Source organism: Delphinus delphis, chromosome 1 (genome assembly GCF_949987515.2).
Source record: "Delphinus delphis chromosome 1, mDelDel1.2, whole genome shotgun sequence".
Classification (NCBI taxonomy): Eukaryota; Metazoa; Chordata; class Mammalia; order Artiodactyla; family Delphinidae; genus Delphinus; species Delphinus delphis.
In genome coordinates this window covers 142,437,272-142,461,071 of record NC_082683.1, presented here as the reverse complement: position 1 = coordinate 142,461,071, position 23,800 = coordinate 142,437,272, and the positions used below count along the sequence as shown (strand labels likewise).

Below are 23,800 nucleotides of genomic sequence, written 5' to 3'. Positions count from 1 at the left end.
GAATGTTTGCCAGGTAGGCATATTCTGGACACTATGCATGCAAAGGTAAAGAGGACATAGTCTTTGCCCTCGAAGAGCGTACCTTCTGACCTGAGAATGTCATACTGGCCTTGGGAGTGAGTTTGCGGCCGTCAGAGGTGTCAAGGGAAGCTTGCAAGGCGGCTGGCTGGTCAGAGGTTGTGTCCGACTCTTCTCTCTAGCTTCTCTGTTAGATGGGGGCCTGTTTTTGGGGAAGAAGAAATAGTAAAACTGTGTACAACTCCTAGAAGAAGAATTTAACTTCAAATTTGGTGATCTAAGTGCTTGATTTTTCATGTTGTAGAAATGTGAATGTGATTTAAACCTCTAACAACGACGCTTGTGTTGCAGGTCAAGGTTACTCAACAGAGCCCAGTGGATTCAGGCACTGCCCTCCGAGAACCCACCACCAGATCTCTCTCCATCAGTAACCTTCCTGAGAGAAGTTCGGCTGACAGCCCCAGGGAGGGCCTGAGGGCCAAGCAAGGCCGGCTGGCTCCCAGCCCAGAAGCTGGCCCCGAGTCCAAGGGCAGTGAGAACTGTAGGGTCCAGTAGCAGAGCCCTTGTGTGTCAGCACCCCTGGAAGGTGGCTGTAGTTGAATAGAAGGCAGTGTGTCTGTGGGGTTTTTCTTTATTCAGGGAGCACATTATCAGAGGGAAGAAAACAATTCCTTATAAAGCTAAATATGTTGGACTCTTTAGATCTCCCCTGTATAACAGTTAGAAAAGTTCGGAAGCACTGATTACCTCTTCATTGATATTCCTCTTCTGTAATGTATGATAGTCCTGTATAAAGCTTTTTGGTAATGTTAACACAAATGGCAAGCACTATATAACAACTCCTGTTTTTATGCGGATTTTTACACTAAAAAATTGCAAAACATTTTTTACTTGCAACAAACAGCTCCCAGAAAAATGTAAACTTGCCTTATGGTATTTCCTTGGTATAGTGTTAAGCATAAAATAATTTTAGATCAAGAATTTCTTTGAGTTGAGTAAAACAAAAGAAAACAATGTTATATGTGTTCAAGGAAAACATGCGCACAAATACATATGTGGGTGTGTCCCTCCTCTTCCAATGTGTTTTCTAAATCTTGGCTTATATAACCTGTACATATTTGTGTGTGGGGTAGTGGGAGTTGTGTGTTGATTTCCAATTAGCCTGGTTGCAGACTCCTCAGAGGTGTAGCATATCGAGTTTTCTGTCATCGTGCTGTTTCTGTTGAAGACCAATTTGTTGTAGTATTTTGGTATGCATTCTGATAAATGGTGATCTTCTATTAAAATATGGCATATTTTCTATTAAAAAATTCACCTTTGTTTTCTGTAAAAATGATTCCTAAATATAAATATACTATGAACTTTGGTACCATTTCTTGCTAACTTCACCAGCCTCTTATAATAGTAAAAATGTTTTAACAACCGATATTACTATATTTAGTGAATGTATTCAGTTATATTAAAAGACGTGATTTGGAATATGGGTCATGAAGATTATGTAGGCATATAATATGTCCAGCCAGCGCTTAGCACATTGTGTGTACCCATTAAATCCCATCAGCAAGGATACAAGTACGTGGTATTTTCCAGCTCATTTACGGATGACAGGGTTTTGAAAATATGCAGGCATTATGAGCCATATCAATTCCAAAAACTTTGGAACAAGTCCTTGTGTCCTTGAATCGGGGTAAAGATGTTTTCCAGGACATGAGCTAGTAAAAGATAATTTGCTCTTGACTTCCAGTTCAGATTGATGTGTAAACCTTGACAAATACTATCATTTATATTTTAAAATTGTCCTTTGCTAGATGGCCTCTATGGTTGGATAATGCTTCAATAATATTAAGCTACTTAGTATTCATCCACTGAAAGTGGTATCCTGACTTTCCTCCTGTTTTTTCTGTTGCTCGAGGTTGTGGTCTGGTGCAATATCCTTATCATAAATCATCCCAAGGCTGCCATGTGCTCAAGGGCATGGCCCAGAGTAGACATTGCTGGGATCAGGCCATCGGCTTTATTGGCTGTCTCCAGTTTTTGGAAGATTCCACTCAATAGGTCTGGCTGGGCGGTTTGGTGAGTCCTTGAAAGCATCTTCATCTTTTCCTAGGTGAACTGTAGTTGCTGTTCCTTGTTATAGGAAGTACTCAGCATGCCTTCCATTTTCAGAATTGTAGAGAATTGTTCACAGTCTTATAAATGGACAGCAAGGACATTAAATATTCTTTTCCTTGAGCTAATAATACTTGTTACCCTAGGAGCTGAGCTGCATATAGGATGAAAACTAAATACACTACAGTCCCAACTCTGAAGTACCTCATAAGCCAGGTGAGTCACAAATAAGATCCCAGCTGAAAAATCATGGGGAAATAACCAAGTCCAGAGATCTAGGGATTTGATTCTCATCTGTTCAAAGAGGGACTTGGTTGAGATGATTTTTCCCTCTTGAATATTCTGTAGGAATTGAGATGGCCCTTTGTGTTGTTGGGAGTTATCAGGAGTCCAAAGGGACTATGCTCTCCCTCCCACTTCTACTCACATAAGCTGCCTTCCCTTTAGAGGAAGGGGCTTCACGCTAAGTTCACTGACTAGAGAGAACACTGAGGGAATAGAACGTGGGTAGCTTCAGAAGAACCAGGCCGTTCGTTCTAATTAGAAAAGACTGAGGACCTGAAACTAGCATCCTACCTCCAGGTAGAGCTATGTATCTAATGGCACTATTTACACGAGCTATGGCTCAGCTACTTAAAACACAGTGTGGAAAATTATAGTCATTTCGCATGTTTGCTCAAACCTTACACCTTTGTGAGGTAGACATTAGGATCTCCATTTCATAGGCTAACATTAAGTAAGAGACACGGAGCTTCTGACTCATGTCTGGAGAGAGCTTGTTAATAATAACAGTGTGTCTCACAACAAGCTTGCAAAACGGGGATTATACTTATTGGATAAAAGATGATGTAGGCTCAGACAGTTGAAGTATTTCAACCATGGTGTTCGTGAACATAGAGCCCACTTTATTTCTTGTTTATATTGTGCCTCTCTAGGAGCAGTCTGTTCCAGAATAATTCTGATAGCACAAATATTCCTGTGATAGAAGTAGCTTTTCCTCTCTGTGCAATGGAGATGTCCTTCAGTCTAGGATGATGGCATCTGACTTGTGTTACCTATTGAATTTTCAAAATCATAAAATGAGACAAGCTATAAATTTCAGCTTCTAAAAATTGTAACTACTAACTCAGTGCATAAGCACTATTTATTTAAATAAAAGCAAATCTTTTTAAAGAGTCTGTTGGAAAACTTGAAAAATCTAAAGATTTGTAAGGCTTTGAATATGCAAGTTTAGTATAATGTAGATGTTAAAAGTCAGGTGTCAGAATGCCTGGGCTCCCCAAGTGACCTTGGGCCAAGTTTGACCTTCACTATGCCCCAGTTTCTTCTGGTAGAATTGGGAATAATAATAATACTCCTGACGTTGTCATGATAATTAAATTAATCGGTTACTATTTAACTATACATAGGATTTTGCACTCTGTTGGTTATTCTGTATACATATAATTAGAAAATTTTTAAAATTGCAGTTTACAATTGTTAGATAAATCTTTTCATCCAACACTACACATTAATTTCAGATGAAGTTCTGTCCTACAAAATTCTCACCATTCTCAAAACCACTAATGCTTGTTTTGCAAATGAGTTTAATCACTGTAGAATTGTTCATATCATTCAGTTACTGATCTTGCAAATGTACTGTCCACTGGTTTTGGTTTTTCTTTGGTTGGCTCATTAAAAATACCCAAAGAAAACAGTTGCTGCAATTTTAATTACAAATGAGTTGTGTTGCTGAAGTTCATATAAACTGACCATTTGGAACTCAAAATACATTTCTTTATAGAAACAACATTGCCAATTGTGCCTAATTCAAGCTTAGAAAGTTAATTGAGTTCACACATAATATATTAAAAATGGGAATTACTTTTGTTTCAACTATCAGAACCTCCACTTATAGCATTGTTTTACTGGAAAAATATATTTTAAGCATTGAGTTACCAGAAACTCATTTTTCTACCCCTCAACCATTTTTATAGTGTGTTCCACCCTTCCCATCCTGTGGTGTTGGACAGGAATTTTCTAGTGGTTTCTGGAGAGTAATAGGTGCGCAGATTCCTGTCTGCCACATTTCTAGCAGCAGCCTGTCCCGGTATGAAAGGGAAAAGGACGGCTTTTATGTTGGTTCTGATGCTGCAGGTAAGGTCTGTCCTGTGTAATGCTGATGTATTTATGTGTGTAGATATAAGTGGTATGTTCTATTGATGTTTTAGAAAATCACGAGGAAACACGCATATCCCCAAAGTTCATACATTTTTGTTGACTTGCAGATTGAGTTCCAGCACAGAAAATGCCACCAGCCCTCATCCCCTCAAAGTAAAGAATGTGGGAGGTGAATAAGATGACAGTTCTTTGTTGTTCCTCTCCTCTAGGACGCCTTGAGGATGATCATAGGGTAATGTTTACATGCATAAAAATACCAGATTTGTCAAGCCGAATCCTTGCAGTTTCAAATGCTTTGTCTTATTTGATATTTAATAATCTTGTGAAGTGGGTCCTATTTTGCCACTCAAGAAGACACCCAAAAAGGTTATTAAGTTTGTGGCAAAACAAAACTGAGGTTCTAGACTCGATCTCCAGTCCAAGGCTCCTCATATATTACCTTACACCCCCCAGTAGAGAGGAAAGAGGCCAAGAAGCTAACTACCAGCCTGATAAGTTCTTTTTAGGTTCCTATTCTGAACCCAGTGGGGGGAGTTTCCTTTTTTTTAGGGCTTAGGACAACTCCGCACCTAAGGAAAATGTGCTTTACTTAACCCTTAGTTAGAGATGGTTTCCAGCAAAAGTTACACTGCTGTAATCATAGGGAATTCCACTTCTTCCTGCTTCGAATTTTTCCCCAATGCTGCTTCCTTCCCCCAAGGAGGCAGGAAAATGGCAGCCTTCCACAGTTACAGACTTTTTAGGGAAACATTGAGATATTTCTGAGTTTTAAATGTGAGCCGATCCACTGGGTGTTGAAATCACAGCTGTGTTATCTAATAACGTGTGCTGGCTGAGAGCCCACTCCTTCCTGCTAGACCTTGGGCAGTCCGCACGAGGGTTTAACTTGTCCTGGATGCCACCTGCCTGTTGTTTTAATGGCCATCTTCTTGGACGTGGGCCAGCAGAGGGTCATGAGGGCGCCCTGTGTCAGCCCACAATGCTTTGTCTCCCCTACGCTATTATTTATGGTCAGCCCATAGCTTATGCCTTCACAGCAGGCTGGTGGTCATTTCCCTCCAAATCATAGCCATGTGGGGAGGGAAAGAAGTGTTACTGCTGATTTGTAAACAGGTGACTATTTTCCTTTGAAAATAGCCACGACTTGGAGCAGGTTAAGTGAGTTACATCTTGGCTTTGCCCAGTTAGGTTCTTTCAGAGGTTTGGGTATTCGGCTTATGAGACAAGTTGAAATACCAGACGTTCATGGACTTGCATATAACAGATTTTAAGGGCAGAGCTAATGAATGGAAGATACCCATCATTCCTAGAAGTTAAAACAAGTTCTCACTGAGAAGATTTACTGCAGATTCCATTTACCAATATGCTGTTATAAAAACCAGAAGCCCAAATTAGCATCCTAAATCTCATTCCAACATGTATAACAAAATTAGAATTTTTAGAATTTTTTCCTCCATGAGGTTGTCATAAACTCATTGAAGAAGAGAATATATTGGTTTGCAAAGAGTCTCACACTGATCTTCCAAATGTGGCATGCGTTGTAGTCAATGAAGAATTCTTTTTTTAAAACCAAATTCAGCCAGTTAAAAATAAAATTATCCCCAGACAGAAAAGATGGTTGATTGCCTACTCAGCTGTCACTGCCACTTTCTTTCCTGCCAATAGAACTCGCTTTTGTTCAGATGCTGGGCAGCATTTGCTCAGGAAATGTGGCCCCGCTCACAGGGAAGGAACGAAATTGGGATAAGCCAGTTTGGGTCATTCCATTCTCGTTTGTCAGTGATTGGTTATGCTGACCACCCTGCAGTAACCAATTCTGAGACCAGAAATAAAACATTTCCAAAACACAGATGCCAGGTCAGAAAGGTGGGTCACTGATAACTACGTTAAGCCTCTGAACCAACCTTGGGTTTCTTGTCAAAAATAAGCTGTGATTTTTTAAAGCAACTTCCGGTAGGAAATTCTGTTACTTCACCCACAAGCTTCCTGATATAATTGCAAAGCCCGTTTTCTGGGTTTTTGTTAGTCCATCCCTACACTCTTTATCTTTTCTTTGAGTCTGGCCTGCTACCTGAGCAAGAGAGCTCTTTGAAACCCATATGCTTAACAATCTTACTCCCTCCAGGTCTGTCATGAAAAGCAATTCTGCTTGGATTGGCACAGGGCACCTGTCTGAAACCTAAATTACACAGGGGAGGACGTGAAGAAAGTACATAATGTCCTAATGCCTATTAATGCCCACCTTGAAAGTCATTCATTATTCTGCCTATTGTGATTTTTCTTAACATCAGGTAACTAAAATAGCTACAAGTCCAAAAATAAAATGACTTTTGGGGCATCCATAACTTCTATTATAATAATATGGTTTAATTATCTGGGTTTTCCTTATCATTTTGAAGATGAAGAAATTGAGATCCTGAATAAGAAATAGTTTTCTCTGCCTCCCACACTTTGTCCTAAAATCTACATTCCAGCTACTCAGAATGGTGCTTTTAAAAAATAGAGCATGTGAATAATATTTACAGTTTTTTTTTCTCTAGAAATGATCATTCACAGCACTGGAAGGAACAGCAAGTTTGAACCACATCAAGAAAATCGGATCTTGAGTTCTACGAGGGTCAAATATCCCTTCATTCTGTCCCAGCCTTAAAGACCAGGGGATTTCACTAGGAAAACCCGGTAGGGAAGCCATGATTAGGGTGCCAGCTGCAGAGAGATATACGTGTGTACGTGTTAATGGAATAGTTATGGGGACAGACACACAGAGTATGAACACTCAGTGTTTCTGGTGACAGGCTCACAGAAGCTCTCTACTTTCCTCACCAGGCTTTTCCCCCAAGCCAACATCCACACTCGAGCAGCTTCTGTGTGCTCTAGGACTTCTCTCTTAGTAGCTCCCAAACATGGCTGTGGGTACCTTTTATACAATTAGGGCTTTAGATTTAAAAAAAAATCCTCAGATAGAACCTGTCAGAATTTTAAGACCTTCTCCTTCTCCCATACTCCTCTTCATATGTACAAACTACATCCTTGTTTGATTCAATTTATGAAAACCAGAACAAAATCAGAGTATGAATATCATACTTTCCAAATAATTCCCAAGCATTCCCTTTAAATGACAGTGGATGGGAGCCCTACCATATTGCTTTGGGGACAATTAACCTCTTGACAGAAAGACTGAGTTTTAGAGAGAGATTTAATAGTGAGGTTTGTTAGAGGGTCACACCCACCGAAGATCAAGTAGGAGGAATACAGATGAAGAATCTGCAGTGGTCACTGCAAAAGTGAAATATCTTTTAAGTCAGTGTGATAGTAAAAGAGAATTTCAAGAACAGAAGGAAATACCATCTGTAAACTCACCCTAACTCAAAAATTATTTCTATCAGAAATAATAGAGATATTGAGAAGACATTTTTTTCTCATGTAACTTTTCAAGACACGTCAACAGAGAAGGGTTGTTAACCACACTCATCCTAGTTAGATAGCTATCCATTAGGGTTTCTTCTCAAGTCTGTGTTTATTGTTATATATTTTTTAAGTTCAAAAAGATAAACACTTAAAAAAGTCTTTTGTTTTCTGGTTTCATACATGAAGTGTCCCCTTTAACTGGTTTTTAGTCTCCAAAATAATTTTTGAAATGATTGAGGTAAATGAGCCCTGGGGCTTAAGATTGGTTGGCTTAGATACCATAATCATCTCACGGTAATTGATAATATATTATTGATGGTGATGATCAGGAAATGCTGAGAGATGGACAGTGAGGGAGGAGAAAAAAGATGGGAAGGAGGAACATTGAGCAGCTGGGAAGAGAGATGGGTGGGAAAGGAATGAAGTTTGGGGATCAGAACAACCCAGAGAACATTAGATGTTTTACAGTCACAATTCAAGAATTGGAAGTTCGATTGTCTTGTGAGGACTGCTAATCCCAGGTCTGAGCAGACCTTGAAACTCCATCTCACAGCTATTGCCTGCCAACGTCCTTATTTTACAACCACGAACTCATGGAAGCCACTCCAATGCTCTTTTTATCTGCTGTTTAAACACCTCCCCCCCACACACTGTTTTTCAGGCGTAGTCAAAAAGCCTCTGCTTATTTAAAGAAGCTAGTATAGAACTAAACTCAGGTGATTTCAACTCCAACTCTGATTTAACTAATAGTTTTAGCTTCCGCCACCACATTTCTGACAAGTGATGCTATCCTATATTGACTTGGACTGGTTTGTGTTCCTCTACCCTAGTCCTACTTAATCTTTTAAAAGAAGTACCTCTATTACCCTCTATTATCACCTGCTGGGAGTGAGTTCATGACCTCATTTGGTTAGCATTTCCATCACAACATTACATATGCTATATTTTTAACGTATATTCCTATTTCCTCATCTGAATTCCAGGACTCTTTGGGGACAGTAGAATGTCCTATATACATTTTTATACTCCCAGTTCAAGCACAGGGTCCAGCCTGTAAATACTTATTGATGATTATTGCTTGGATGACAGCTGCCTTCTCTTTTTTATCAGGACATAGAAGGGTGAGAGACTGACAGAGATGTACTGATTTCTCAGCCTTAACCCTGGCTGGTACTGAAAGCCATCTTCTCGCACTTGTTTTTGATAAAACCAGACCAAATCCTTCTTAATAAGTAATCAACTCTTTGCTGACATCTGTTTCAACTGATGAATTGGGTGAGCATCTTACTGAAAGTTCTGATGTGATTAATCTCTGTCCCAGAATCCACAGAACTATTCCCATTATCTAGGAGAATGGTACACGACAAACACTTTCTTCTCACTAGTTTGTTAACTATTTACCTCCAGTATAGCTAATTTCACTCTTTTCTTTGAGAGAAATCAAGATGGTGTAGTTCAAGGATCTAATCACAGAAAGGCCAAGAAATTGAAGCCCGGAAGGTTTGTAGCTGCTTTATCTTTTTTCTTCTAATGAGATGACCTTATATCACTTTGCAGATATGGTAGAACCTAATGTATCCATTCCTTACCAATTTGGAATCTGTGAAAATGTCGTATATGCTCTAGATTGCTATTTGCATTATCTGGGGAGAACAGGCTTTCCAAATGGGTTCAATTTACAATGCTCCCAACACTCCTCAGCCTCATTGCCCGCCCTTAGAGAATCAGCACCTGCAAGGCCCTTCCTCCAGGTTTGTTTGTTTTTTTTCGGTACGCGGGCCTCTCACTGTTGTGGCCTCTCCCGTTGCGGCGCACAGGCTCCGGACGCGCATGCTCAGCGGCCATGGCCCACGGGCCCAGCCGCTCCGCAGCATGTGGGATCTTCCCGGACCGGGGCACGAACCCGCGCCCCCTGCATCGGCAGGCGGACTCTCAACCACTGCGCCACCAGGGAAGCCCCAGGTATTTTTATTTTAATAATTTTCACCTCTTCCCTTTGTTCCTTTGGTCTTAGGAATGGTTACTGCTGATGGCACTTGCAACCTCTGTAAATCCTTTGCATTCTTTGTTTTGCTTTTTCAGTTCTGCAATATCTAGTTAACAATTCTTTGTTAAATTCACTCTGTTTAAATAGCTGGTGTCATTTCTACATCTTGGTTGGACCGTGACTGATATAGAGCACACATATTCTCTTGTGTATTTGGAGGTAATAGAAATATTGTAAATTCTTTAATATCTGTTTTTTACCTTTTAAAATTTCCACCAAATGTGTCCGAATTAGTAACATGTTCTAGAAATCATATTTTTCCTTCAGCAGTAATCTGTTTACCAGGCTTGATGCTAATACTTTAAGACCAAAAAAAATTCACAGATCTCCATTTCCAGCAAGTGAGAGTTGATATTGTTCTGTTTCCCTGTCCCCCCGCACCCCAGAAAGAGGGGATGACTTGGAACAGGAGTATCCAAGTCAGCCCCACTCTTGTGACACCTTCCAAATCACAGGAGGGGGCAACACAGGACACTATAGTCATCATCTCCCCCAGGAAGCAGTGATCCTGGGTCTTTCTTGCTCTTGGCAGGGGAGGAGAAGCCCCAGTGGGAGCGACAGAATTGATTTAAATATTCCTTTCAACGTTGCTCAGCAGGAGCACAAATGGATTTTAGGGACAGAGGCTTTGGCTTGAAGTTGGCTATTCTGAGGTCAGAGGAAAGTTTCTCCCTGGAGAACTTCTGTGCTCAGAGCAGTGCTCATGTGCCATTACTAATTTGCTAGTTACATTTGCTACTCTATCAGGTTTATTTTAGTCATTACGGACTGGTATCTTTTGCAGGGCAGAAGTTTTTAACTTCAGCAAAGTCTAATTTAACAATTTTTTATTTCATGGGTGTTTTGGTGTTGTGTCTAAAAACTTATCATCAAATCCAAAGGCACATAAATTTTCTCCTATGCTTTCTTCTAGAAGTTTTATAGTGTTCTGTTTTATCTTTAAGTCTATGATCATTTTGAGTTTATTTTTGTGAAAGGTATAAGGTGTCTAGCTTTTGGGTTTTTCCCCATATGAACATCCATTGTTCCAGCACCATTTGTTGAAAAGACTTATCTCTTCTATATTGAATTACCTTTGCTCCTTTTTCAAGGATCCGTTGACTATATTCATGTGGGTCTAATCCTGAGCTTGCTCTTCTGATCCAGGTTCATTCAAGTTTCACATAATGTTTATTAAGCAATTAACAAATAAAATTAAGAGGATTCTGCTTAGGTACAAAGGGAAAAGACAAAGCCACTGCTTCCAGCAGCTCTCAGTCCTAATAAAGTAATCGTTCACAGTAGAGCTTAGTAAAGAATACAGTGGAAGTACTAAGAGTTCCCAGAACACAAACATATAAGGCATCCAACCGTTTCTTCCCACCTCTGTCATGACTGTTTCCATCTGGGCCCAGGGCACTACTATTTTTCACCTGGATTTTTTAAGTTGCCTTCTAACTAGATTCTCTGATACTGGTCTTGCCTTTCCTTTAAAAGAAAGTGGAATTATGTCATTGCTCTGCTCACAGACTCCAGTGGACTCCCTTCTACCTTAGAGTAAAAGTCAACGTCCTCTCCATGGCCTTCATGAGCAGGATCCCATCATGTTCCTGCCCTCATCTCCTTTTCTCACACTCCTGTTCTGGCCTCTCTGGCCTCCTTGCTATTCTGTTAAAGTGCCAGGTGCTCTTGTTTTAGGACTGGCATTTGCTGTGCTCTCTGCCGGGGAAAATCTTGCCAGATATCCATACGCGCCCCTCCCACAATTCTTTTAGATCTTGATACAATCTATGCTATCAGTATCTATTACCTGCTCAATATTTTAGCTCTTCTTTTTCAAAAAAGTTATCCGTCTCTCCCCAGTAAGTTCCATGAGGTTATGGAATTTTATCTCTCCTTCTCTCCCTTCCTTCTCCTCTTCCTCTTTTTTCCCCCGTGGTGCCTAGAATAATGCTTGGAATATAGTATGAACTCATAAAATATTTAATGGAATGGAGGAATAAAAGTGTGAAAAAAAAATAGGAACCCTGGGGGTAATCCCAGTAAACTATCAGCTTCTCAAGGAAAGAGGAGCTTATAAAAGCCATCATTGATTCTCAGTGCCTAAGCATGAAACAAATGCTGAATAAATGAATGAATGAAGAACAATATACTCAAATAACCATTTACAGTTGAGAACACTGAGGCACAAAACTTTAGAAGATTTCTTACCCCTGTAGTGGCAGACATGACCTTTGAGACTACAGGGATATTTTTTTCTTTTCATTGCGACATTTTAAGACTATAGTCTCTAAATAAGATGAACTAATTGAGTCAAGGGAATTAATTAGATGCCAGGAGAAGGCTTCATGGGTTAGAATGTTTCTCAGTAGGACTTTGAAGGAAGGGAGCCTCAATTAAAAGGTCAGAAAAAAGGAGTTCTTCTCCCTTCCAAATTCCATATCCTGGCTGAGAAGCTAGCCAGTGCAGGAGTGTGCACCAGAAGGTCCTGACAGCAGTCTTGACAAGTGGCCATTGTGACCTTTGCTTGCCAATTAACAGAGGCTAAGAGGGTAGGGGCTGAATGGATTTAACATCCCAGCAAGGCCTTCTTCTAGCTGCATAAAAAAGCAAATACTGGTAGATTAGGAACCTGAGGTACCTAAGATGTGGAAGCAATTTTCTCAGACGTGGGCTCTTCTCAGGGAGCACCAGAGATTACCTGGAGAAAGTTACTCTTCTCAGGGTCCTTTTCAGAGGATCTCTCTTGGCCCAAGCTGGAGATGCCCAGCCCAGCCCAGCTCTTCCAGGAAAACGTGGAAAAATGGTGAGATGTAGCTGACTCTGCTCTCAGAGCTCTGCAGTGTGTACGGTGGGTGGGAAATGTTGGCCTCGATACCTCCCTCAGTTCAATTCAAAAGCAAGTGTCTGCGGAACTGCTATAATAATATCACTGATGCTCTCACTGGTGCTTGTGCCTGTAAACGGGCATGGTTGTGTCTGGTCTCTCCATCAAAGGGCATTTATAACTTTTCTTTGTTTGTATTAACTTTTTGGCTGAAAACGTATGCCATCAGAGAACAAATAATACTGACTTTCAAGATTTATATAACGAATTCCATATGCCTTTGACAATTCTATCACATTTTTAGGCAGTTACAAAAGACACTGTTTTCCTATAGGATGTCAGGATAGCAACTTGGATAGTTGATGGGTGTCTTGTGAAGTATATAAAAGATTAGAAAGACAAAAACTAACTTCAAATGTTTTTACCAAAACTGGTCAAGGAAAGAATGAGGAGAGATATTCTTTATCATGATACCTCAGAGTAAAAAATGCTGCTCTGTGGTTAACAAAAACCTTTTTTAAAGTTTATTGTCTCTTAGTAAACCATTACTGTCTTAAACATGTTCTGAATTTTCTCTTTAAATTTGCCATGCTTATCATTATTCATCATACTTGATTAAAAGTACATCTCTGGAATTTCAGAAGCTTGATGAAATGGATTCATCGCTCAATAAAGTACAACTAAGAAAGAATGGAACATTTTTTAAACTGAATTTTTGGTTTGTAATTTTATACTTTTATACATGTTACAAGAGAAAAGAAGTTTTCTCTTTAGGAGAAGCATCATGACACCAAATCTCCTCATCCAATATTTCCACTCAAAGGACCTCTGAGTAAGTCAACTTCTCTTTAAGACTTAAAGGGATGGAAAGAGTGACTTGATTTTTCACTGTGCGGGGTCTGACTGACAACACTGAATTTTTCTTTGCATATGGATACATTTTCTTGTACTTACAAAGAGAAAAAAAAAAAGCTTGGAACTCTTTTTATTCCCTCTGAGGGTTCTTCTCTTTCTTCTCCTCCTCCATTTGGCTGAAGGAGCAAAGATGAATGTGAATGGTTATTAAATAATCACTTGTTACAAGTAACTGATTAGAATGTGGACTATGTCAACAGTGGTTGCTTGCCAGCCACTTGGCAAAGCGCTAATCACGTTAGGTTTTGGGTAATCAATTTATTCTAATACAAACCATATTGGATGATTGAGATTTTATGCCTTTTTATTTCCTTTAAACAGCTTTCTGAACCAAATGCTTATTATTTTGAAATGCAGCCAAATTCTGGCCACCACAGGAGTCCAGTGTTAAGATGGAGCTCCTAGTACTTTAGATATTTTCTTGCCTTATGCAGAAACACTTAGAAAATTGGACCGAAAAGTTATGTTTCTGATTTTCTCTCTTAGCTGCTGATTATTCAAGTTTCATTAGGATAGTGACAGTAACTTTTTAATCTATGGAATATTTTTCTGTAATAAAAGCTTCCTCTTCTTGTTTTATTTTGTCTAAATTTTAGGTAAACAAAGAGTACCCAAACATTTGGTATTCAAATCCAGTAATAAACGGCAACCATGGGGTGGGTGGAGCCCCAGAGAAAGGAATAAAGGCAGAGTTTCCTGGGAAGATACCATGGAAATTGACAACGAGCAGTGCAGAGGATTAGAAGAGTGATTAAGCTGAGAGGCTGAGCATAGAAGTTATTTAGGGCTTTCCATGGGAATGAGGCTATTAAAAAAGCCATGTTCTAAAGGTTACATAAGGATGTCAACAAGCTGAATATATTAAGATATATTCGGCAGCAGAAGAAAGACAGGAACTTCAAATGAGCACCTGTGGATGAGACGGAGCGGTGACTAAGGTTTGAGAGAGGTGGCAAACGAATGTCTGCAGGGGGTAGGCAGGTGACCCACATGTAGGGGTGCTATTAATAACGTTTCACGGATACGGTACCCACATTTACCAATCAGAACAGACGCTGACCACAGAGGGGGAGCAGGGTGCAGTAGGTTCCTTGTGACAGCTGGCCTTTCTCCTTTATTTCCTGGATCTTGGGGAGATCTGAAGGATCCTCAGGGAGTGGTGATGGGACAGCTGCAGAGGCAGGGATACGTTTAGAAGGCACAGGATAGTGCTGACTTACCAGTGTATTTAATAGTCTAACAACTCATGGGGCTAAATTGTACTGGTAGATTATCGTCCCTTCCCACATGGGTAAAGTGGACTCTATGAAGCTACAATAGAGAGTGGTACAGGCTGTGCTAAGCCCGCGCAGCCACGCCACTGTTAGCTGCAGTGCAATGGATTTTGTGTTCATTGGAAATCTCCTTTTAAAAAACTATTCTTTAACCCTGTGTGGGTGAAATAAAACACACCTGCAGTGTGATCACACGCCATCCTTTGTCATCATATGAAACTTTATACTCAGGTTTCTATCTTAATAGCTGGTGCATTATAACACCAATGTCTCGGGTAAGAAACCTCAGTTGTTTCTGACCTATTCATTCATTTCTCCATTTTCTTCATTTATTTATTCAATACTACTAGAGAGTATCTTTGTTCTTCATGTTTTATCACTTACTTCCTAATATCTTTCTTAAGCTATCCATCTCCACTTCTCAACTAACTTCTCAGAATAGTATCTGAGCCTGTCTTTCCGACACTTTGACATCATACAGTAATTCCAAAATTCATTTGCTTTTTCGTTTATTTAATATTTATTGGACAACTTCCATGTACCACGGACTATACTAGGTGCTGATATAAGACTCATAAGATAGTCTCTTCTTATTGCCCTCAAGGAGCTTACTCTCTAACTCAACTCAACTAACCACTGATGAAGTATTATCAAATTCTGCTTGACAGTATCTTACTCAGTCCTTGGAGATGCTGATTGAATGGTCTTCTCTCTTTTTTGCTTTTCACCTCCCTCTCCTCATGCTAACATAGTGATTTCCTCAGCATCTCACCTCAGGTCCTTGTTGTTGTTCTGTGTTTCAAAGTCCTTACTGAGCTACCTTGGCAAACCTCGTCTCTCCAGTACCTTCATATCTATCTCCCTTCCCTTTGTGGCTTTTGGACTTGCTTGCTCAATCCACGTCCTCCTCTTCCCCCTCAGCCCTCCCAGCATGCACAGGTCTCCAACTTCACCAGGACCATTTTCCCCAGGCCAGTTCATGAAGGCCTATGGCTTTCTCTGAGCTGCTGCCTGGATCAAATTTCATCTGGGGGACATTTGTGCCCTTTGCTCTTGGCTGGTACCTAACAACTTTGCTAAAGGATCAGGTATAAGATGAAACACCACATCCAGTAGTGGAAGGATGCTGCTTAAAAAAAAAGAGCAGTAGACACATCAGACTGACTTAGCAGAGAGAACTGAGGAGAAAGACAAAAGGAGAGAAGGGCAAGTACACTTTTTTTTTTTTTTAAAGGAAAGGCCTTCCTTATGTAAACTTCCTGGAAGCTGTGAATAGTGGTGAGTTCTGAGAGCGGCACTGTGCAGGCCAGACCACAGAGCTGGTCTGGTTCGAAGGCTGGGGAAATGATGCCTTGGGTTCCATTCAAAGTCACTTTCTCCTCAGTCTACTGCCAAACTTGCACACAGCCAAACAGAGAAGACACTAGGGAAGGTTAAACATGAGCAGATGAGGCTTCTCAATATCTCCTGCTCAGAGTCATGTGCTCAATACTGTTTATGTGGAAATGGGAGGCTGCCTGGACCTCTGACCTGTTCCTGTTGTCTTTCAAGGATTAGAATGAAAGAGGGGGCTTGTTAGCATTCGGGGATCTGCCTACTTCCATACAAGGAAATTATTGCTTTACTGACTGTTTTGTGTTCAACTGTGTCCCCCTGGAAAAGATATGTTGAAGTCCTAACCCCAGAGGCCTCAGAATGTGACCACACTTAGAAATAGGGTCTTTACAGAGGTTTTCAAGTTAGAATGAGGTCATTAGGGTGGGCTCTATCCCTGTGACTAGTATCCTTATAAAAAGGAGGAATTAGGACATAGAGACAGACACAGAGGGAAAACGATGTGAAGATACACAAGGCGAAGTATGCATATACAAGCCAAGGAATATCAAGGATTGCTGGCAAACGACAGAAGCCAGAAGAGGCTAGAATTATCCCCTAGAGCTGTAAGAGACAGCATGGCCCTGCCAACATCTTGATATTGGACTTCTTGCCTCCAAAACTGTGAGACGATACATTCCCATTGTGTCAAGGCATCCAGTTTTTGGTGCAACTAATACTCCTTCTTACTTTGTCAGCAGTCCCACATCAGGTCTGCCTATGGCTTACCACAGGCCATATAATAAAAGATAGGTTTCTTCTGCTTAGAGTATGGAAAGAACCACTGTGTTTTGCAGACGCATTTGCACACAGAGGCAGTATTTGTCTATAAGCTAGTAATATATAATACCTCCTCTGTTATTCTATAGCAGCACTGTCCAATAATATAGTTACCACTAGTTATATGTGATTCTTTAAAACTCAAATTTAATTTAAAGTAATTAAAATGATTAAATCAAAAATTTAGTTCCTTAGCCACACCAGCCATACGTCAAGTGCTCAATAGTCATATGTGGCTAGTAGCTACTGTATTGGACAATACAGATACAGAGCATGTTCCTCACTGCAGAAAGCTCTATTGCACAGCACAGTTCTAGAGAAAGAGGTGTTCTAGTCAGTTGAATGTTCTGGGTAATAGAAAGATACTATGTATGGCTAAAAAAATAAAAATCAAAGAAAGAAAGAAATGAAAAAGGAAAAAGAAGTCAATACAGTTAACTTAACCCTGAAAATGTACTTTGATAAATCTGAAGGGATGCTATCATCTTGAAATATGTTAGAGGTGGGAGTATGAATTTCAATACTCACTGTACTGACAGTGGACCAGGATGCTGGCAAACTGAGAGCTGGGTTGATTGAACTCTAAATAAATCAGCCTCTGCTGTCTAAACTATAGCCACAGTACAAAATCTAACCAAGTCTGGGGAATAATTTAGGAACATTTAAAGTCATTAGGATCATTAGATCAGACTCGAGCAAAGCAAAATAAACAACTCTCCCAGCCTGATTTGGAACTAGCTCTACTGCCTTATAAGTCAAAGTGAGTTTAAGTATATTACAAATGTTTTTCTTTGTTGGGCTATGTTTATTCTCACTTCTGTTTTTTCAGTGTTCATTCCATTGTTTTCTGTACCCTAATTACTCACTGTGTTAGAGCCATAGGACTGTTTGTCCAGACTGACCAGACTGAATTGTCTGGTTCTGGCCTTCAGTCTGGAACTCAACTGATCTGACTATATATACTTCTGTGTTCTAGGTCCATCCTTCATGGGAACATAATCATCCCAGGACTATACTTAGCAGTTTGACATTGCACCGTGATTTCTCTTGCCCCCTTATTTTTCATAATAGCATTTTTACATTCTTTTCAAACCTTTGGGTCAGAGTGCCATTTAATCTGCTCCTCTGATCTCTAGTTGTAATTTTCTTTGTCTGGGCTATGGGGAGGGACACTAAATTTCCCTTTTTATTGTGGTTAGAGGGTTCACCAAGGAACAATGGCAGGAATGTATTCAATAGCTCTGAGTTCTAAAATTATAGATAACTAAATAATACTTTACAGACAGAGGGGACTCCAAAAATATTCGTAACTGACTGGTTGGCTTAAAGAAATTAACACCCTTCTATAAAAAATAATTTTGTCTGTATTTAGGAGATATGTGGTACTCTAAATTTTAAATAAATTGCTGGAGAAGGACTTCACCCCAACTCTTAAGGGAGAAAAGTCACTAGATTTGGCTTTATTGATAACAGTGATTTTGACATTTATTTCTTTTCTTCCACCAGAAAAATGTCATGCCAGTTATGTTGCCAAGAGCTACAGAACGAACTGGGCTCTGATGAAGGCTTATCAGGATGGTATGATCAAGAGGCTCTCCTGGTCAAGCAGGCTGAGTCTCAGCCTGTGTGCTCCTTGGGAAGCCATTGCAGGGTTTTGACCCTGTGTGCTCCTTGGGAAGAGAATTGGGCCAGTGTGCTGCTTACCTTTCCAGGGCCAGCCATACGATTATGTGATTGACAGATTACTATGTCGACTAAGAGGAAAGATGAATAGATGAAACAAGAGAGGGCAGTTTAATAGGAGGGCATTTTCTATATTGAGAGTAGAGAGGTTCTGTCACATTTTCAAGCCACCCTTACCCTAGGCAGTGTGCCCTTCTCCCAAGTATGGAAGATACATGGTGTTTCTCATTTTAAGAAATTCAACAAATAAAAATCTAGACAAAGGGACCCCGAACATCTTTAGAAAAATAGCAATTATTGAAAAAGACTTTCCAAATTACCAAATAATATCTATGCAGGATTTCTTTGAATAATGAGATTTGGCAGAAATCTCTGTTCTGGCTTTATGCAAATTCATTATTATTATTATTTTTCTTTTCTATTTGGGTTCTGGACACTTCACTCATGCTGGTTTACAATGGGTTGCTTTTTCTCTTATACTGTGACCCTTATTACAAGTTATAGACAATTCTTGGTCTCTACTCCCAGATTTGGAGCTCCAGCCCACACCTCTTTCTGGGACTTCAGATCTATGTACCCAAACATCTAGGCAGCTTTTCACTTGATGGTCCCATGGACAGCTCAGACTTAACAGTGCCCAAGACTGTCTTTTAACCCCAGATCTATTCTACCAGCAGTCTTCCCTGTGTCAGGTTTGGGTAATTCCAAAATTCCATCTGCTAAGGCCAAAAACCTTGGAATCAACCGAAACTTTCCTTCTCCCCCACTCCCCCCTTCCCCACATTTCACATCTACCAGTTAGGATTTCTCTCTGGAAATATCTCCAGAATCTGACCACTTCTCACCTCTCCCACTGCTGCTGTTAGCCACCATGATCTCCCACTTTGATTACTGCAGTGGCCTCCTAGCAGCTCTCTCTTCCCATTTATAGTTTCTTGACCCAGTGGCCAAAGTGTAGGAGCCATTGCAGGGTTTTGACCAGAGGAGTGACAAGATCTGACTTTTGCTTTAAGTCTCCTTTCTCAAGTATTGCTCACTCAATAAGACTTAACAATAAACACTCAGTTTAAAATTACAAGCTACCCCTCCCTCAGCATTCTTAATGCCCTTAGCTCAATCAAATTATACATAACATTAACCACTTCTAACATAATATATAATTTACCTATTTATCACATTTACTGTTGTCTCTCATCATACCTCCCCTCTCCCACCCCAATAGAATGTAGATATTTGCTCTGTTCACTGCTATTTCCAAGTTCGGAATCATACATGGCACATTGAAAACATTCCTCATACTTGCTGAATGATTAAAAACAATTTTCTTTGTAATCCATCCAGGGGTCTTCAACCCTGTGTAGTGAAGTCTACATTTTTTGCCTTTCTCCTAGATAAAGTCTTAACCAGGTCCATAGCTTTTCTAGTTAGAGTTGAATAATGAAAAGGCTGTGGGACACTTCCTGTCACAGGGACAGTTTTATTTCAATGCTTTAAATGACCCAGTTCCATAAAAAGCTAAGATTCAGACTTTTAGTCATATTTAAAGCGTTTCCCCATCCCCAGTTTCTGAATCCTGCGCTGGGGAGGGGAGCATGGATGCCTCTGTTCCATATCCTCACCTTTTCTAAACCCTGCTCACTAGTCCAGGCTTCTGACTCCTTCTGAATTGGGAAGAAGGCATTAAGGAAACACACAGTATCCAGAGATTGATATTTTTACAATCTGTCCTTGGTGTTCATGAGGCTTGGCAAATGTAAACCTAGATCTTTCCCTTGGGATACATCTTGTGGGTTTCTAGGAAACTCCACTGGTGGGAATCTTCGATAATGACCAGTCCTGTGATGTGGGATGTGGTTGGCCACTTAACAACACAAACTCTCAGACCTGGAGCGTTGGGCCTTCCACCCTACAAGACTCTCTGTGGTAAACCTCTTGAGAGCAAGGTCTTTTGGAAGATGGCTCCAGTCTGGCTCCCACGAGACCCACATATGTTTGAAGAGAATCTCTCCTACATCTTTGCCTGTGTGAAGTGCAGTTTGCTTCCAGTGCTGCCACTTCCTCTGAATGTTTCTCGTTAGCATGACTTTAGATATTTCAGCTGAGTCAGACAGCAGTGCATTGAGTAGTCTCCTGGTATATCCCCAGTAGATCTCAAAGCATGGGGGTAAAAGATCCCTCTTCTTCCCTTTTGTGGAAGAGAGAGGGCAAGGGAGTGGATGCAGAGCAAAAGGACAGCTTCTCCAGAGAAATTCTTGCTCTCAACCTTTTCAGCTCCAACCCTGTTGGAGCCTCAAGATGGGTGATAGATTAGGGATTGACAAAGGGATGGCTGGATACCCTCTTTGCAATTCCAGTGGGGATGTCTGGGATCTATTATTTTGCTGTCAACCTATGGAGAGAACAAACAGATAGAACAAGCCATAGTTTAACGTGTTCTTACAGTTGTAAAATAATAAAGAAATGAGTGGGTGTCGTCCTTCCTTCGGTCTTGCCCCCGCATGCTGCTTTCTGGGCTTGCAGCATTCACACGCCTGGCTCCTCTTCCATTTCAGGTCTCAGCTTAGACGGAGCTTCCCACAGAGGTCTGCTTGGCCTGCCCAGCCTCAGATGGACCCCTGTTATGCTCTCTTAGCTCCTGCTTCATTTCCTTCATATATTTATTGCAGTTTGTAATCATACATGTATTGACAGGATTCATTTCTGTCTCCCACACCAGACTAATTAGCTTCAGGAGGTCATTCTGCTTGGTTCATAGTAGCCTCCTTGGAGCCCAGGACAGAATTAACTCCATATTAACTCCATAAAGGTGATGCATTATCTAATTGGTAAGTTAAATGTTTTTAGGAAACATTCAGTTAAGAAAGGGGAATCGTTCCACTGCAATCCAGAGAGAACCCACCAGTGTAATGTGGTTCAGGGAATGCGAAGGCCCTAATGCCCTGGTGCTGAGAGGTGCTCCCTAGTCCCTGCATCACATAGATCTGGGGAGAGAACATTCAAAATAGTGGTCTAGCTTAGCGGTTCAAGCACAGGCTGTGGAAGCAGACAGATCAGGATCAGATCTAGCCTCTTCCACTTATAAACTCCGTGATATTGAGGAGTTATTCAATTTCTCCAAGGCTTGATTTCTCTATATTTAAAATGGGTATCATAATACCAACCTCACAGGGCTGTTGTGAGGATTACATGATTTTAGATATGTGATATTATTTGGCTATCATAAATGCCCCAAAAGGCAGCCATTATTAATATTGTTGCTAGTAACAGTAACTATAGCCATAGAAGAACAGTGGGCAAGGACTCTGCACTTTCGAAGTAAACTTTTAGAAATTGCATATAAGACAGTATTTTTTGCAATCAGTGTTGTGACTAGCACGTAACTGTTGGATGTAATCCCATTATGAGGAAATAAATACCTCCCCCCCAAATCTCAGTATTAGATTAATAAAAAATATTTCTATTCCCTGCTTATTTCAAGTAGCACTCACTGCAAATAGTTCCTAGTATATAACACAAATCAGATTGCAAACGTGAGGAGTGGTTTGAATCTCAGTAATCTCTGGACTTACTTGCACATGAAGCATCTCCCTGTGAAGGGCACTTTGAACTCTTAGTTCTGACAGCACCATCAAAATCAAAGGTGCTGGTGTTATTTCAGCCAAACTCAACTTCTGGAATACTCTCTCCTTACACAAATAAATCTCTCAGTTTTAAATCTGCAAAACATTAACATAAGATTCTCTGCATTTGGTTTACTGGAAATGATATTTGGATTACTTTAGAAATGCAGATTTCTTGTTAGTTCTATGATAACTGGATAAAAAGCTAGCTTTTTATTTAGAATTTCTTCCATTGACATTTATTTCTTTGTTTAAATTGTGTACCCATTCATTTTAGCAGGGGGCAAATGAAGTTGAATAAAGACATTCTACCTACAAGATTAAGCCTCTATTCAGAATAGTCTGGGAACTCTGTGCCCTGGGGAGAGTAGCACTCAGCAACTCCCCATTATCATCAGTCTTCATGATTAAACATTTTGAGGACATTCTCTGGGTCCATTTTTTAAAGACAGTTATTCTCTTTGACTATATATACTTGATGTGATGTCATTTTTTGTTTTCTCAGGGAAGCTAAATAATTAAGCTAGAATTTAGATTTTTTTGTTAGTGCTTATGGAAATTGAAGTACATAATATATTTAGCAGGACTCCAAATCTGCGGTCACTAGTTTGCTCATGACAATCACATGTTTCTGCTGCTCACCAGAAGCCTGGGGTTGTTGTGCTTTCTTTGATCTCCCCAGGATGCACTTCTGAACTGTGGGCTGTAGAGTGTCAGAGAAACTATCCCAACTGTCAGGGAGTCCCGTGGCTTCAGGCAGGGCAAGCCCTTGGGTTGCCTCTTCATCCTGGGTTCATTTCCTGTATGACCCTTTCTCTCTTTCCACATTTGGTCACCGGGAGTTCTCTACATTCAGGGAGCCAGAACTCGGGAGATGGAGGAATGTGATAGAGAAAAGGGGCCTTTCTTTCCATATCTCAGTATGGTGAAATGCCTGGTCAAGGTGTTTGAGAAGAAAGCTCAGCTGCTCAGTTACTCTCCTCTCCTGACGAGCCTTTCCTAGTAAACCTTCCCCCCTTCACTCAAAATTTTCTTCTGTTGCAGAGCCATGGTCTGTAGCACCTGGATGTTGTAAACTGGCAGAAAGCGAATGGACCCAAGGGTGACCAGGCTGAATTATCAATATATATTGCCCTGTGATATATAGTAGCTCCTCATTTATCTATTTTATATATAGTAGTGTGTACCTGTTAATCCCAAATTCCCAGTTATCTCTCCCCCCTTTTCCCTTTGATAATCATATGTTTGTTTTCTATGTCTGTGAGTCTATTTCTGTTTTATAAAAAGTTCATTTGTATAATTTTTTAAAGTTCCACATATAAGTGATACCATATGCTATTCATCTTTCTCTGTCTGACTTCACTTAATATGATAATCTCTAGATCCATCCATGTTGCTGCAAATGACATTATTTCATTCTTTTTTATGGCTGAGTAATATTCCATTGTACATATATATACCACATCTTTATCCATTCATCTGTCAATGGACATTTAGGTTGCTTCCATTGGTTGGCTATTGTAAATAGTGCTGCAATGATCATTGGGGTGCATGTATCTTTTTGAATTAGATTTTTCATCTCTTCTGGATATATGCCCAGGAGTGG

At 40.3% G+C, this 23,800-nt stretch overlaps 1 protein-coding gene across 1 annotated transcript in view; it reads left to right on the top strand.

The window, feature by feature from the left end:
* Positions 1-1,299, top strand: part of CENPF (centromere protein F) — a 61,281-nt gene extending 59,982 nt beyond the window's left edge. Inside the window, exon 20 of the mRNA XM_059994829.1 lies at positions 370-1,299. Within this exon, the coding sequence (XP_059850812.1) occupies positions 370-573 (204 nt within the window). The 3' untranslated portion in view covers positions 574-1,299. The remainder of the gene's footprint in view (positions 1-369) is intronic.
* Positions 1,300-23,800: the final 22,501 nt, after the last annotated feature.